Below are 18,012 nucleotides of genomic sequence, written 5' to 3' on the forward strand. Positions count from 1 at the left end.
CAAAATTAGTCCAATAAGAGACATTAAATTATAAAAAAAAAAAAAAATTCTTGGTTGCAAATTGGAAAATCCGAGATTCGAGTTTCCATCAAATGCAGCATGAATTTTCAACTGTGTAGTAGTGCTGCCTGCTTCATGTCATCTGCAAACTGGCACAGAAGAAACTCACTGTATTTACCATGGAATCCTTTTCCACTTATAAAATTAGCAGTAATTTTGTATTGTACCACAGAAAAAGGTATTTTACAATAACTAAATTTCAATACAAAGTAATTTTTTTGTAAATTTTTGTGAAATATCAAATAGTTATACACCTTTAAATCAACTCAGCAGTAGATGCACATGGTTCCATTGGGGGAACAAAAAGTTAAATCAACTTATCGCATTGAAAACATCTTCACCTCTGATGCAGTTCATGAACAATATGTTAGTGTTGATTTAACACTATACCAGCATTAATTTAACACTATGATAGAGGTGATTATAGCATTGATTTAACACTATTATGGTATTGATTAAACACTATAATAGCATTATTTAACATTGTGATGGAGTTGATTTAACACTGATAACATTTATTTAACAGTGATAGTATGTATTTAACACTCGGATATAGTTGATTTAACAGTATAATAAACGATTATTAACTGAGCAACCGGTGTTAAATTTTGTTTATTATATGGCTGTTTGGAGCTGTGTTTTGATCTTGTTGGTCTTCATTTCGCATGTGCACTTCGAGCTCGTTTGCTGTTAATTCCTCCAATTCAAACTCATCAGTGTAATAAAATTTGCGAATGGTTCTCTTCATCACTCATAATTTCTTTGTTTGTGTTTTGCTTTATTTTGTGCCATGAAAATTGTAAAGAAAGTCACAAATCTGATACGCGATCTGGACCAGTTGTCATGGTAATGATGTGACTGGGAAAATATCAAACCGGAAATCAGCCAATGAGAGCACGTATACTGTCATAGCTATATAATAATAGCTTTTATTTAAGACTGATAGACCTGATCGAGTCACTGTCAGAGAGTTAATTTAACACAATGATACCATTTATTTTATGTCATTTATTTTACAGTGTATCTAACACTATGAGAACATTTATTTTACACTGTGATAGAGTTGATTTAACACTATGAAGATATTTATTTTAGAGAATGATAGAGTTGATTTAACACTAAGAGGATATTTATTTTACACTATGACAGAGTTGAATTAACATGATGAGAATGTTTATTTTACACTACCATAGAGTTGATGCAACACTATGAGAACATTTATTTTACACTATAATCGAGGTGATTTAACACTTTGAGAACATTTATTTTACACTATGATGGAGTAGATGTAAAACAATGAGACCATTTATTTTACACTATGATGCAGTTGATATAACACAATGAGAACATTTATTTTACTCTATGATAGAGTTGATTTAACATGATCAGAACATTTATTTTACACTATGATAGAATTGATTTAACGCAATGAGAACATTTATTTTACACTATGATAGAGTTGATTTAACACAATGAGAACATTTATTTTACACTATGATAGAAGTGATTTAACGCAATGAGAACATTTATTTTACACTATGTTAGAGTTTATTTAAATCTATGATAGCTTTGATTAAACACTGTGACAGAGCTGATTTAACATAGAAAGGAACCACAGGCATTCACTGCAGAGCCAGTTTAACTCTGGAATACTTACTGTGTAAATGAAGATATTGGCGCAGGTATGGAATAGGTCAATTTTTTTTATTTCTTCATCTTATTGGATGTTGAACAAGCCTATCTTGCATAATGCAAATAAATAAAGTTGTAATTAAATGTTTTACATGTTTAAAGGTTTTTCACAATGTAAATGTACCTTTTATTTTATTACTGTGATTTTGGTATTTTGATGAAAGAGAAATTGTATTGTATTGAGAAACTTCACCCACAGATTGCAACGAACCCTATTTTGAGATCTGCAGGCTGCACCAACGTATCAAGTTATGCACAAGCAGAAAAGCACATGATTGATTTCTGTTGCTGCTCCTTTAAGATCTGCAGGTTTTTTGTGCACATTCTAGTTAAAAGTAAGTGAAGAATGTTTATTCAGATTATGGCACATATAGCCAAACCTGAGAGGTTGTTTGAGCTGGCAGAGGTGTGCACTCTGAGTGCCTTTCTAGTTTTGGAGTTATTGTTAAAAAAAAAAAAAAAAAAAAAAATCTGAAATCTTCTGTTACTTAAAGAATTAACAGTTAACTCCTGGATCTGAGTGCTATTTTCACATTTCATCAATTTCTTCCTATTTTGATTTATAGTTCTGAATATTGAAATTTGTTTACACTACTCTGCACACAAATAAGATATCTGAAAAGGCTTCTTTGTTTGTTATCTGGCTCCTGTAATGGCTGCCACTGCTCATTGTTCACATCCTGCTTTGTCTTCAGCGCCATTTTGGCTGTGCAGAAGCTGCAGCTCAGCTCCACCGTGCAGGAGCTGGAAGTCTGCAGGAACTGCAGCACTTTTTTTTTTTTTAAGTGTGCAGCCACTGGAGCTTTTTTTTTTTTTTTTTAGTCAGCTGCAGCTCTTTTTTGAAGATTTAAAAAAGAGCTGCAGCTCCTGTAGACTTAAAAGAGAGCTGCAGCTCTTTTTTTTTAGTAGGTAGGAGTTGCAGCTCATTTTTTAAGTCTACGGAAGCTGCAGTAGGAGCTGCAGCACTTTTTAAATAGGTAGTAGTGCAGCTCATTTTTTTGAGTCTACAGGAGCTGCAATTCTTTTTTAAGTGTGCAGCAACTGCAGCTTTTTCTTTTTTAGTCAGCTGCAGCTCTTTTTAAAAATTAAAAAAAAAAGAGCTGCAGCTACTGTGAGCTGCAACTCCTATACCTACTTAAAAAAGAGCTGCAGCTCTTTTTTAAGTAGGTATAGGAGTTGCAGCTCATTTTTTGAGTATAGGAGCTACAATTCTTTTTTAAGTGAGCAGAAGCTGCAGCTCTTTAAGTCTCCAGACACTGCAGCTCTTTTTTAAGTGTGAAGGAGTCCCAGCTCTTTGAGCTCTAACTTTTTTTAAGTGTATAGGAGCTGCTACTCTTTTTAAAGTTTATAGGAGTTGCAGCTCATTTTTAAGGCATTGCAGCTCATTTTTGAGTCATTAGGAGCTGCAACTCTTTTTAAAGTGAGCAGGAGTTGCAGCTCATTTTAAGTCTACAGGAGCTGTGGCTCTTTTTTAAGTGAGCAGAAGTTGCAGCTCATTTTTTGAGTCTACAGGAGCTGCAGCTCTTTTTTAAGTGTGCAGGAGGTGCAGCTCATTTTTAAGTCTGCTAGAGCTGCAACTCTTTTTTTAAGTGTTTAGGAGCTGCAGCTCATCTTTAAGTATATAGGAGTTGCAGCTCATTTTAAGTCTACAGGAGCTCCGGCTCTTTTTTAAGTGAGCAGGAGCTGCAGCTCATTTTTAAGTATGTAGGAGTTGCAGCTCACTTTTTTAGTCTACAGCAGCTGCAGCTCTTTTTTAAGAGTTGCAGCTCATTTTTTGACACGAGCTGCAGCTCTTTTTTAAGTGAGGAGAAGTTGCAGCTCATTTTTTGAGTCTACAGCAGCAGCAGCTCTTTTTTAAGTGTGCAGGAGGTGCAGCTCATTTTTAAGTCTGCTGGAGCTGCTGCTCAATTTTAAGTCTGCAGGAACTGCAACTCTTTTTTAAGTGTTTAGGAGCTGCAGCTCATCTTTAAGCATATAGGAGTTGCAGCTCATTTTTGAGTCTACAGGAGTTGCAGCTCTTTTTAAGTCTACAGGAGCTGCTGCTGTTTTTTAAGTGCAGGTCTTTTTTAAGTGAACAGGAGCCACGGTTCTACACCTCTTTATCCTGGTGTGCCTGCTCAGACTGATGCTAACTCATAGTTAGCATCACATTCACATCAGTGCTGTCACCCAGCCAGCTTCATCTTTAGTTCATAGTGCAATGCTAAGCTAACCATTAGCTACTTTTCACAGGCTAAGCTAACATTAAATTCCTGCAGAAATTTTCTATTGTATCACATCAGCTCCTTACTTATCTGCTCCTTATAATAGCCAGCTTTTTGGATTTTCCCTGAATATTTTGTATTGAACTTTTCATCAAGTGTAAGTGAATTTGGATTAAAACAAAATCTTCTAAATTTGTTTATGTAAATCTGTGTTCAGTTGAAATTAATCACCACCCTTTAAAAGTTTACATTATATGATAATATAGTGAAATTACAGATAATATCACCCATCTGTAATATAGCAAATACCTCATGTCCTAAAGAAATACCTGGGAATTGTAAGAAAAATGGAAAGATTATTCAATCAAAAACATTAAAAAATTACATGAATAAGGAAATCTATCAAAAATGTTAATCTGTAGTAGCCATGCTAATAATAATAATAATAATAATAATAACAATAATAATAATGTTATTACAAGTGGTGTTTGAGAATTTTCCATTTTAAATTTCGACATTAAAACAGGTTATAATATGTCTACTATATACTATTAAATCCATAATTGGATTTCCCTTCTATCTTTATGTTTCCAAAAGTATTAATGTCTCTGCACATGTCTGAGATGATGATTTATTAATTGTGTTTGCAACGCTCCTTCAATTCGTTCAAACTATAAATCAAAACAAAATGCTCCACATTGTAAATGTTTGGTTTTTTTATTATTATTATTCCACTATGAAAATATATGTACAATAAATAATTTGGATTTAATTTTCACTATTAAAGAATCTCAATAAATAAACTAGGGTCTAAAACAGGGGATCATCAGCAGGACTTCTCTGTGAGAGAATGACTTCATTCATCAGTTTTCAAAAAGCAGTCCAGTTATCTGCACCTGAGAATTTATCCAAAAGTCCATGAAGTTGCACCGGAATGGCCTCATAAAACAAAATCCACACATCATTTTTGTGATGTTATTTTGGCAGATTTCTTTTCTTTTTAATACTTAAAAAAAATCCTGAATTTGGGTAAGAGGAGAAAATAATCCATATTTTTTTAATGTACGAGGGAAAAAAAAAATCCGGGGATGTTTCAGAAAAGAATTCTTCAGATTCACTTACACTACAAATATCCGCCAAATAAAACGAACAAAAATAAATTGAAAATGTCTTTGAGGAATGTTGCCGAGAAGCTTTTTCTTTTTCAAAGATGATTCGATTGTTAGTCCACGCGGGCCGGTTCCGGTCCGGTCCCGGTCTAACCGCTCTCAGAAATTGAGGTTCTGCAGGTCGATCGCGCACAGTGTGCTCGTGAACAGGTCGAAGTCCTCCTCGGAGAAGTCCACCGGGCTGTCCAGGGAGCTCTGCAGGCTGGGTGACAGGCAGGGGTCCCCGGCAAAGAACGTCAGGTCAGTGAGGGCGGAGGAGGAGGAGGAGGAGGAGGCGGCGGAGGACGACGGGTCCGGACCAGAACCGGACACAGGCCCGGTCTCACCCGACCGAATTAAAACCTTGTTGTCAGAGGATTTGGTCGTGACGAAGTTCGAGTCGGTGGAACCAGATCCTGCAGGCCGCAGTGGGCGTTCGGGAGCCGACAAACAGCCTCCGTCCTCCGGCGTGGGCTGCGTTTTGTCCCTGCTGTCATTAGCGTAGGCGGTGGGAGAGGCCGCGGCGGCCGACGATGGATGGCCGCTCCCCGCCTCGCCCTCCGTGGAAGCCCCTCCTGTGCCAGATGCTTCCAGCGGCTGGCTTGAATACGGAGAAGAGGCATCGGCGCCTTCCAACGGCTCGTACCCGCCGGGGTCGCTGGATTCTTGTCCTCCGCCTCCGTCCCGGTGTGTGTTCTGGCGCTTGTGCTTCATCCGCCGGTTTTGGAACCAGACTTTGACCTGCCGCTCGGTCAGGTCTAACAGGGCGGCGATCTCCACCCTTCTGGGCCGACATAAGTATTTATTGAAGTGGAACTCCTTCTCCAGCTCCAGCAGCTGCGTGTTGGTGTAGGCGGTGCGTAGCCGACGGGATCCGGCGCCTCCACCGTCTAAACCCGCCTGGTTTGGTTCTACGGAGAAAGAAGGAAAATAAAGGCCATGATATGTAAAGCGTGTCAACGATTTATTGTGGATGTCTCTGTTTGAATTTTGAATTTTTATTTGTTTCAACTTCAAATTGCAATCCATTTCACAGCCGTCTGAAACACTAAAGTTTTATTGTGTGAAAGATTCCCCCGCTCGTGGAGGAGAAATTTCCTCTGCCGCTCTTATGTCTGCAATAAAACGGAACCACACAAGTCCCATAAAATCCTTCCAGAGCAGCAGAAGCCAAAGTCATAACTGTAAAAGCGAACCAATTTGGCCGCTGCGTAAAGAAGCCAAACAAAGCGCAGATAAAGACAAATGATCAAAATGTCTTAAATGTGTTTCTCGCTCCCGTAAAACCTGCAGAGAAATGCAAAGAGAGGAAAAATAAACAAATCAGCGAGCGGGGAGGAAATGTACGAGGAAATGTGGGGATGTGAATGTGAAAGGAACGTGGCGGGACGTGCCAAAGTGTCAAGATCGTAACAAAAAAAAACCCTTCTGAAAAAGATCAGGAAATTGAGTGAGAAAAGAAGACAAAAAAAGAGGATCCCAATTCAAATAAATTGATGGTGCTGTGGGTGAGTGCAGGGAAAAGATGAAAGAATTAAATGCACTGATTCTCCTGCAGGTTACTAAGTGCTATGAGTTCCAAAAGAAAACAAACAAACAAACAAAAACGTAAAATCCCAGAAATCTGATTGTCTGCAGCTTACATCCTGTGTGGATGTGCAGCCCTGCCCCCACCCTCCAAATCTGCCTCGCTATTGTATTTCCTATACCGCCACCCAATATGGCTACCAGCACCAGTTTTGTTATGAATATATTATAATACCACAGCGATGGTGCTGCTGACACCAAATCACATCACTCCAAAAGCAGAATGACACAGACTGGAGGAATTATCTACAGGTAAAGGAGCAAAAGAGGAAATCATTTTTTGATTTTTTTTTTTTTTTTTTTTTGTCCACCTTTACGCATTACGCATAATTTTACGCAACAAATCAATGTGTAATTTTGATCATTTAGGAGGATTTTTCTTTTCAAGATTTTGCGTGCTGTGAATGAATAACATGGTACTTATGTGGAAGATATGTCATGATGCCACACTACACCATTTTGCTCAATATCCCATATTGATCATTAAAATGCATCGGATTAAATGTGCGTAAAATGCGTATTTACATGCATGATGTGGGTGTGCACCTCACTGCAGTATAATGCAGTGGTCTGAACATGGTTTGACACGGCATCACTGCACATGCACAAAAAGATCACACTTGGGGGGGAGGAAAAAAAAGGACAGATAATAGCAGCTAACAAATCCAGGTCGTGCGTAATGGCTGATTTAAGAAGAGAAATGAAGATGCAAACAGAAAATCAAAGAGCAAAACCCCCTCCCCACCCTCCACCAACACTGCCTCCTGCATCCCAACATACCGACCTGTGGGTGAGTCGATGCCCGCCGAAGCGTACCCGGAGGCAGCCGGCGACGGGGAGGACGAGGCTGGGGGGATGGTGGGTCCACTGCCACAGGAGCTGTTCCCAGATTTAGAACACTTTTTGGATGATTTCTTCTCTTTCATCCAGGGGAACTCGTGAGCCAACGGACCGGCCGAGCTGGCAGTGGCCGGGGCAGGGGCCTGGCCAGGCGTGCAGGGCTGTTGAGTGCCTCGGTGGTGCGTCTGGAGGCCATTAGTGGCGGAGGTTCTCCGGTTCTGCTGGATCCTAGCAGCCGGTCTCGGCTGGCTGGCTGTGCAGGGGCTGAGGCTGGGGATGGTGTGCTCGAAGGGAGGCGGAATTACTGTCGACTCTTTGATTGATGAAGTTTGAAATGACTCCAGGACGGCAGGGAAGGACGTCAGGCACTCTGCTAGGGACGGCTGGCTGTTTATAAAACCGATCTCCCTCTCGAATTCAAAATTCATAGCTCCCTCAAACCGGTTTCACCCACAAATGGCGAGACCCCGAACAATCCCTGCCCCAAAATAAAATAAAAAAACAAAACAAAACACATCCGCACAAGCACGCACGCACACAACACAATGGCTTCGTAAAAATAAATAAAAAAAGAAAACAAAACGGAAAAATGCAGGTGCACGCGGGCTCTGCGGCGCAATGGCGTAAAGCGGTAGCTATATAATAACTGTGTATATTGGTGATATTTCTAGCGTATGGGGACCTGGGTATGCTAAGCTGAGCAACTATGGGGCGAAATTGCAGCCAATTCCTGGTCATGTGAACCAAAAGAGCCAATCAGATGGCCGGGCCTGACGGCGGCGATGGCTGTGGGAAGCAGCATTATTATTTTTCCAACAAATGCTGAAGCAAAGAGGGGCAATATCAGAGGATAGTTGCTATTGTTTCGTGCTAACGGGGGGTCATTTCTGGCTACAAAAATCCTGAAGGTGGCCGGTCGCCATGTGCGCCGTGTGGGCGGCCGGTCGGCACATTTTGGCCCGGTTTTACGCACAAACAATAGATCATCTCCTGGACGGTTTTTTCTTTTTCTTTTTTTTTGGTCCTCTGGGTGATGTAATGACGGTTAACATTAGGCAAACGGAGCTGATCTGCACCGTTTACAATATGGCACCTTAAAAAAACGTTATTTACAGCACTCAGCTCATTAATCATATCAAGTCTGACAGAGTGTAAAAATCCCAAACTAAGACACTGGAAAGTTGGAGAGAGTTTAGATTGAGCAGTAGCTTAAGAGGAGAAGATGGATGAAGTCCTTATTGGGTATAAAGTAGATAAAGTTAGGTTTCACTGTGAGGAATTTGGCAGCGGAGAACCTGGTTCGTGCGTAAGTGCTTTTTTTTGCATTTTATATTCGTGCTCTGGAGCGAGAACTCTAAATATTGTCTAAAAATAATCACCCTGAAATAGACTGTACTCAGTGCAGATCACTCTGTCCTCTTTCAGTCTCTGCTGTAGAAATCCAAAAGAAAAATAAACCAACTCTACACCGCGTTTTTAATCTTTATCTAATTATTATGCATGAATTAAAAGATGCCAAGTTGTTTTGATAGTCATAGCAATCAGATATCGAATCATACTAAGTCAAACACAAATTGATAATAAATCAGATTTACAAGATACAAAAATAATTAAAATTTATGAGGAACTAAGTCATATTTAAATAGTGAGATGCCAAGTCTATTTGGTGATGCTGAGTCATAATTAAGTCGTTCTAAAAGAAAATATAACAAAATAAGTCATAATTACAAGATGTGAAGTCTTAAGTTACAACCTAGTAAGTCATAATAACAATAGGTTTTATTATTATTTTAACTATAAATAATTCCAATATGCTTATTGACATGTTTATGGGATGTTTAGTCCAAACCAATTATTCCAAATTAGTGTTTAACTTGTGTTAATTGTGAGATATAGTAAAATAAATTAACTCGTGACTATATGAGACAGGTTTTAAGAGTTATTCAGAGTTATTTGGAGTTATTCTGGGTTCCTTTTTGTAACCCAGTGAGTCTATGTGTTTTGACGCAAGATTTTTGTGTCGAAATCTCTCTTTGATGCAACTCCAATGTAAAAGGAGATTGGGACACATGGGGGCTTCGAACCATCGAGCTTCTTGCTGGGGAGGCAAGAGTTATTAGGTCATAAGACACGATTATGAAAACGGGCTGTGTCATAATTTTGAGTTAATAGCTAATAAACATGAGGGAATATAATTATAATCATGACCATCATCTTAATGACTGAGAACGTACCGCACATGCGCACATGACATAGTATCTTGTAGACTTTCTATCTTGTAATTATGACTCGGTATGACTTAGTCTATTCTGAATTACGTCAGAAAGGTCTTATCACGTGCTTATATGGGTCATTTGACTTTATTACGAGGAAGCAGCAGGACGACTTAAAAAGGGCTGCGGGGAAGGAAAACCAAGTTGGTCGTATTTTTTCGTTAAATCGGGGCTCTTCCCTTTGTGCGCAGCGTGCGCTGAACGCGGGAGGGGTCACCGTAAGGTCGCTCCGTGCGGCTGGAAAGACGAGGACAGACGCGTCCTGTTCCACCTAACAGCAAAAATAACAGAGCAGTGACATTATTAACACTAACAGTAAGTGAGGAGGTGCTGAGTTCAGACTCAACACGACACACGTGTAGATTTCTATAAAAATCACCAACTTAATGGGAGTTCAGCAGGAGGATATTTTTGGGGAGGGCTGGAGGAGCCCCGAGTGGGAAAGAAAGAAGTGCAGTGATCAATCTTTCTGCCCCTGACAGGATCCCCTCTCTGTTCTCTCCTCCTAAAATAACCACCGAATCTTTCTCTCCCGCTCTGCTTTTGGTGCTTTATTTTTTTTTTAACCATCTTTACGCACAACTTTTTTTTTTTTTTTTGGCTGTGCACTTTTAGTAAAACTGAGCAGTTTGATTTTTAGGGACAAGTAGTTGGGGTCTTTTTTTTTTTTTTGTCCTTTGTCTGTGTTTCCCATGCCATTTGTTCTCCCCCCGGTGTGAAAAGAGTGGGAGCAGCAGAATGTGTGTGGGAGTGAAGCAACTGAGCGGAGCAGAGCGCGGATCAGTGAGGAGGCCGAGACCGAACAACACAAACTGCTGACGGAGCTCCAGCATCGGACGCCACCGACCGATACAACCGCCTTTTAATTCATTTGATTTACCAACTTGATATTTTTAGAAGGTCGATCCTTTTCGAGATTTACGTGGCGTTTTGGTGGAGACGGGAAACGTGGAGTTGGGAACACGTGAATTTTTTCTTCTTTTTTTTAATTTATCATATTTGATTTGAGCAGATTTTGTTTTGTTTTATAGCATTCGGAACCAGTAATTATTTTAGATCAAATCACATTTTAAGCTTTCAGTTGCTTTAGTACAAATAAATGTGACTGTTTTCATTAATTAAATTTTGAATGGATTTTTACTCTGTGTGGACTCAAATGTTATAATGCAAAAAACACACAAAAAAGTATTTTTAAAAATTATTAAATATGGAAAATAAATCTGTTTACTTCATATTATGCCTTTGTTAAAACTATCACCTTTTTTCTTTTCAATGAATTAAATCTAAATTGTTTATCATTTTGAGCAGTATGCATAACATTATTATTATATTTTAAAATGGCAATTTAGCACTTATACATCCAACGTAATTTAAACTATATTATATTATATTATATTACATTATATCTTTTTTATTTGAATCTTCTTTACTTGAATACGAACACTGACAAAAGAAAATATGTGACCACATTTGACAAATAGCTACATTTCTTTTAACTTGACGAGATTTCAAACTTAATGTGGGCCAGCTTTATTTTCCCATCAGGATTTTCACGTCCACATATTGCTGAGTTTCTCTGCGGTTCTGCTGAAGCTCTCAGTCTGATTTTATGAGGTAATAAATTAGATCCAATCTGTGCTTATTGCTGTTTTTATTGTCTGTTAGTCCAGCGGACATGTAAAGGGAAGCACGGCCGTTATTTATGGGACTCTGATTTATGGCGCAACTTTAACACCACTCTGTGAGCTCTGCGCGTCCTCGTGACCACGTGATGAGGCCAAGGCGCTGGCCCGAGGGTTTTAAAAAGAAAGAAAAGAAAAGAAAAGAAAAAAAAAACAACTGGTAGCTTGCATGAGACGGAAATACAGAGCAGGCTAGAAAAAAAAAAATACACACACACACACACACACACACACACACACACACACACACACACACACACACTATATATATATATATATATATATATATATATATATATATATATATGAACATTTCTAAGTTTTTGAATGGTTTTTGGAGTTCAGTTGAATCAATCATTGTGAAATCTATCCAATTATTACACAGTATGGTAAATCAAAACAAGCCACCCTCAGAAACAGTGATCTTGAACCAGTGGAAACTATTAAACCTTTAACAACATTTTTTTACATTGAGGTCAGGTTTAATATTGGAATTAGATATGGGATTGGGATTAAGGGATATGATTTTATGGAGTTAGGGTACATTTGCAGCAGGGTGGGGGCGTGAGATTGGGTTGGGTAGGTTAAAATTAGATTTTGTATTAGGATTAGGGTAGGGTTGGGGTTAGGTTAACTTTACATTTACATTTTGTATTAGGTAGGGTTGGGGTTAGGTTAATTTTACATTTAGATTTTGTATTAGGATTAGGGTATGGTTGGGGTTAGGTTAAATTTACATTTAGATTTTGTACTAGGATTAGGGTATGGTTGGGGTTAGGTTAACTTTACATTTACATTTTGTATTAGGTAGGGTTGGGGTTAGGTTAATTTTACATTTAGATTTTGTATTAGGATTAGGGTATGGTTGGGGTTAGGTTAAATTTACATTTAGATTTTGTACTAGGATTAGGGTATGGTTGGGGTTAAGTTAACTTTACATTTTGATTTTGCATTAGGATTACAGTAGGGTTGGGGTTAGGTTAACTTTACATTTTGATTTTGTATTAGGATTATGGTAGGGTTGGGGTTATCTTAATTTTACATTTTGATTTTGTATTAGGTTTAGGGTATGGTTGGGGTTAGGTTAACTTTACATTTAGATTTTGTTTTAGGATTAGAGTAGGGTTGGGGTTAAGTTAACTTTACTATTAGATTTTGTATTAGGATTAGGGTAGGGTTGGAGTTAAGTTAACTTTACATTTTGATTTTGTATTAGGATTAGGGTATGGCTGGGGTTAGGTTAACTTTACTATTAGACTTTGTATTAGGATTAGAGTAGGGTTGGGGATAAGTAAACTTTACATTTTGATTTTGTATTAGGATTAGGATTTGGGTTAGGTTAACTTTACATTTACATTTTGTATTAGGTAGGGTTGGGGTTAGTTTAATTTTACATTTAGATTTTGTATTAGGATTAGGGTATGGTTGGGGTTAGGTTGACTTAACATTTGGATTTTGCATTAGGATTAGGGTAGGGTTGGGGTTAGGTTAACTTTACTATTAGATTTTGTATTAGGATTAGGGTAAGGTTGAGGTTAGGTTAATGTTACATTTTGATTTTGTATTAGGATTAGGGTATGGTTGGGGTTAAGTTAACTTTACATTTTGCTTTTGTATTAGGATTAGGGTAGGGTTGGGGTTAAGTTTACATTACATTTTGATTTTGTATTAGGATTAGGGTAGTGTTGGGGTTAAGTTAACTTTACATTTTGCTTTTGCATTAGGATTAGAGTAGAGTTGGGGTAAAGTTTACATTTTGATTTTGTATTGGGATTAGGGTATGGCTGGGGTTAGGTTAACTTTACTATTAGATTTTGTATTAAGATAGGGTTGGGGTTAAGTTAACTTTACATTTAGATTTTGTATTGGGATTAGGGTATGGCTGGGATTAGGTAACTTTACTATTAGATTTTGTATTAGGATAGGGTTGGGGTTAAGTTAACTTTACATTTAGATTTTGTATTGGGATTAGGGTATGGCTGGAGTTAGGTTAACTACTATTAGATTTTGTATTAGGATTAGGATAGGGTTGGGGTTAGATTACCTTTACATTTTGCTTTTGTATTAGGATTAGGGTAGGGTTGGGGTTAAGTAAACTTTACATTTACATTTTGTATTAGGTAGGGTTGGGGTTAGGTAAATTTTACATTTTGATTTTGTATTAGGTTTAGGGTATGTTGGGGTTAGGTTAACTTTACATTTTGATTTTGTATTAGGATTAGGGTAGGGTTTGGGTTTGGTAAACTTTACATTTTGATTTTGTATTAGGATTCGGGTAGGGTTGGGGTTAGGTTAACTTTACATTTTGATTTTGTATTAGGTTTAGGGTATGGCTGAGGTTAGATTAACTTTACTATTAGATTTTGTATTAGGATTAGGATAGGGTTGGGGTTAAGTAAACTTTACATTTAGATTTTGTATTTGGATTAGGGTATGGCTGGGGTTAAGTTAACTTTACATTTTTATTTTGCATTAGGATTAGGGTTGGGGTTAAGTTTACTTTACATTTTGATTTTGTATTGGGATTAGGGTATGGCTGGGGTTAGGTTAACTTTAGTATTAGATTTTGTATTGGGATTAGGGTATGGCTGGGGTTAGGTTAACTTTACTACTAGATTTTGTATTAGGCTTAGGATAGGGTTGTGTTAGGTTAACTTTACATTCTGATTTTGTATTAGGATTAGGCTAGGGTTGGGGTTAAGTTTACTTTATATTGTGCTTTTGTATTAGGATTAGGATAGGGTTGGGGTTAAGCTTACTTTACATTTTCATTTTTTTATTGGGATTAGGGTATGGCTGGGGTTAGGTTAAGTTTACTATTAGATTTTGTATTAGGATTAGGATAGGGTTGGGGTTAAGTTAACTTTACATTTTCATTTTTTTATTGGGATTAGGGTATGGCTGGGGTTAAGTTAACTTTACATTTTTATTTTGCATTAGGATTAGGGTTGGGGTTAAGTTTACTTTACATTTTGATTTTGTATTGGGATTAGGGTATGGCTGGGGTTAGGTTAACTTTAGTATTAGATTTTGTATTGGGATTAGGGTATGGCTGGGGTTAGGTTAACTTTACTACTAGATTTTGTATTAGGCTTAGGATAGGGTTGTGTTAGGTTAACTTTACATTCTGATTTTGTATTAGGATTAGGCTAGGGTTGGGGTTAAGTTTACTTTACATTGTGCTTTTGTATTAGGATTAGGATAGGGTTGGGGTTAAGCTTACTTTACATTTTCATTTTTTTATTGGGATTAGGGTATGGCTGGGGTTAGGTTAAGTTTACTATTAGATTTTGTATTAGGATTAGGATAGGGTTGGGGTTAAGTTAACTTTACATTTTCATTTTTTTATTGGGATTAGGGTATGGCTGGGGTTAGGTTAAGTTTACTATTAGATTTTGTATTAGGATTAGGATAGGGTTGGGGTTAAATTAACTTTACATTTAGATTTTGTATTAGGATTAAGGTGGGGATTGGATTAGAGTTCGGGTTATGACTGTGGTTCGTTGTGGGATTCAAGTCAGGGTATACAGTAAAATTGTGATTGTTACATTAAATCAACAATGTGTTTATGTGTCTCCAACTTTTTTTATTGTTAAATTGACACTTTTCTAGTGTTAACCTTAACTGGCACTAATTAACAGTGCCAGTTAAGGTTAACACCAGCAAAGAATGGACACACATAGACACTTCTACACTCTAAGAAATAAAAAGTTCAATTTCATTAATAAAGTTAAGTTAACTTTTTCCACATAACATTGTCAATTAAGTGCAAAACAATATTGTAGTTATCTGTGTGGAGCCGGGGCTGTGGTTATAGTTTCTGGATAAAGTTAGGCTCCAGTTTGGGCTTATATTTAGTCTTCGTGTTGCAAGGAGCGTTGGTGTGAGGGTCAGTTGTTCAAGGGTTATTGTGACGTCCACCCACCTCATCCATTGACTAAACAGTTGGATTTGGCAGCATGGTGGCTTAGTGGTTAGCAGTGTTGCCTTACAGCAACAAGGTCATGTGTTCAATTCCCACCTGTGGCCTTTCTGTGTGGAGTTTGCATGTTTGAGTGGGTTTCCTCCAACATTTTAAGAAATGCAGGTTATGTCAATTGGAAACTTTATTATTGTCCAGGTCTCCCTTGCAAACAAGATCTTGATCTCAACTGGACTAACCTGGTTATATTGACTTTGGCAGGGGTAAAAGATACATCCCGAAGCTTCTGTTCTTAACTTGCTATCATAACTAAGTTTGATGTGAGACTTGTATTTTTTTGCCCCTAATTATTCACTGTGCCAGAGAATTACTGTTGAATGATTATTTGCTTTTTAGTTTGTAATCATATCAACCTCATAAATTTAGTGTCAGCTTGGAAACAAACAGATGACACGTGGGATGAGCCATTATGAAAAATTTGAGGTTATAGTCTTTGTTGATGTTGAGATATCTTGTTCTAAAATGGTAACTGCCAGAAGAAAGGTTTACAGTCAGTGGTTAGTGAGGAGTTAGAGGTTAAGGGAAGGTTAGGGTGAGGGTGTGCTACTGATCCTCCTTCCAATTCATTTTGCAGTTACTCTGTAAAAAAATAACCCCCAAAAAACAAAAAACAAACAAACAAAAAAAAACATAATTCTTGGATCAGTCTATTAAAGTGATTCAATTTGCAACATACAAATGTATAGATCCAAGTTAATACACAAAGTAAAATTTACACAACCCTATGAACTTAATTTGGACAAACTTAATTAATTTTTGTTATAATTGAAGTTTTTTATTGTTGTTGTATCAATGTAGCTATATTGATTAGCATTTTAGTCAAAGGCCAGCAAGCTGTCAAATCTGAATCTCATCTAAACATCATCCAAAATACATTTATGAACTGCGCCATGTGACATGTCCTCCAATTTTAAAATAAGAGGATGGCATTAATTAAATCAGGTCAGGATGTTTTGTCTTCATAATGTTAGCAGATGAGTAAAACAGTTTTCAGTTTTTACCCAAAGCCATCACATATGACCATTGGGTATTGCGAAGACTTTACATCCATCCATCCATCCATCCATCTGTCTGTGCTCAACATAAGTCCAGTCCTACTGCCAGAATTTTGAAATTCACAGGGAACATTCATGGGACACATAACTTGGACAAGTTCAAAGATGGCTAACCTTGACCTATTTTAAGAGGTATTTTAAAAAGTCACATTCTGTTTCATTCTGTTAATTTTTTTGAGGGGCGGTGGTGACAGCCAGTCAGAGCACAGTGGCACCATGATGTCAGTGGCTGATCTAGCTAGCTACAATCTCCATTTTGTTTGTGTGTAAAGATAACCTCTTTGTCACATATTATCTAAAAACTAGTGAGAAATAAACACTTCTAAAACTGAAAAAGCTGTTTTTGTAATCTGATGACACCACTAGAGTGAATTACAAGAGATTTTGTAGATGTCAGCATAGACGCTAACTTAATCTAACTCAAAGCTAACTTCCGCTCTTGTCAAAATCTCATGTATGCGCACATGCACACCTTCCTGCAGACCCCATTGAAAATGTAAATATTGTTTATGATTGATTGATTGAGGGGCTTTATCGAAAATGTACAAATTGTACGTAAGAGTTTTCAGTGATCTAATGGTAACTGTTGACTCAGGAAATCCTGCGTAGCTCGTGCTCCTTGATTTGACAGCTGCTTTTAACACTGTGGATCATGAGATCCGCCGAGCACGACTGGAACAGTGGGTGGGCATTACAGGCTCTGCTCTCTCATGGTTCCAGTCATATTTGACTGACCAGAGTTTTTCTGTGCAGCTAGGTGAATTTACTTCATCCACAGCCTCTCTCATCACTGGGGTCCCCCAAGGCTCCATCCTCGGGCCAAATCTTTTCCTGCTGTATATGTTGCCATTGGGGCAAATTTTTAGAAAATATAATCTTTCTTTTCATTGTTATGCCGATGATGTTCAGATTTATCTGACTTTAACATCAAAATCCACTGATTCCATACAGTCATTGCTTGATTGTCTAAATGATGTCAACTCCTGGTTGATCGCAATTTTTTTGAATTTAAATGAAAACAAGACCAAAATGATAATGTTTGGAAGTGGTCCATCTGATTTTCCTCCTGGCTTTCTGGGCCCTCTTACACCAACCGTTCGGTTATCAGTGAGAAATCTTGGTGTAATATTTGATGACAGGCTGAAATTTGATCGCCAGGTTAGTTCAGTTGTGAAAAACAACTTTTTTCATTTAAGGATTTTATCGAGAGTATAAGGGTAACTGTCACGCAAAGATCTCGAGACTGCAATCCATGCTTTTATTAACACAAGACTGGATTACTGTAACTCGCTGTACTTTGGGCTGGGCCAGTCACTGCCTGCAGCTGGTACAAAATGCAGCTGCTTGTCTCCAAGCATGACCACATATCCCCTGTCTTAGCTTCACTGCACTGGCTCCCGGTTGCTTTTAGAATAGATTTTAAAATTTTATTATTTGTTTTTAAATCTCTTAATGGCCTTTGTGGCTGAGGCCCGTATAGGCTCTGGAA

At 37.9% G+C, this 18,012-nt stretch overlaps 1 protein-coding gene across 1 annotated transcript in view; it reads right to left on the bottom strand.

Annotated features, from left to right (window-relative positions):
• Positions 1-4,968: 4,968 nt before the first annotated feature.
• The window catches only part of LOC117528301 (homeobox protein Hox-B3a-like), a 135,084-nt gene continuing 122,040 nt past the window's right edge, over positions 4,969-18,012 (bottom strand). The window contains 1 exon segment of the mRNA XM_034190915.1: positions 4,969-6,015. Coding sequence (XP_034046806.1) covers positions 5,225-6,015 — 791 coding nt within the window. The 3' untranslated portion in view covers positions 4,969-5,224.

This window comes from Thalassophryne amazonica, chromosome 16 (assembly GCF_902500255.1).
Source record: "Thalassophryne amazonica chromosome 16, fThaAma1.1, whole genome shotgun sequence".
NCBI lineage: Eukaryota > Metazoa > Chordata > Actinopteri > Batrachoidiformes > Batrachoididae > Thalassophryne > Thalassophryne amazonica.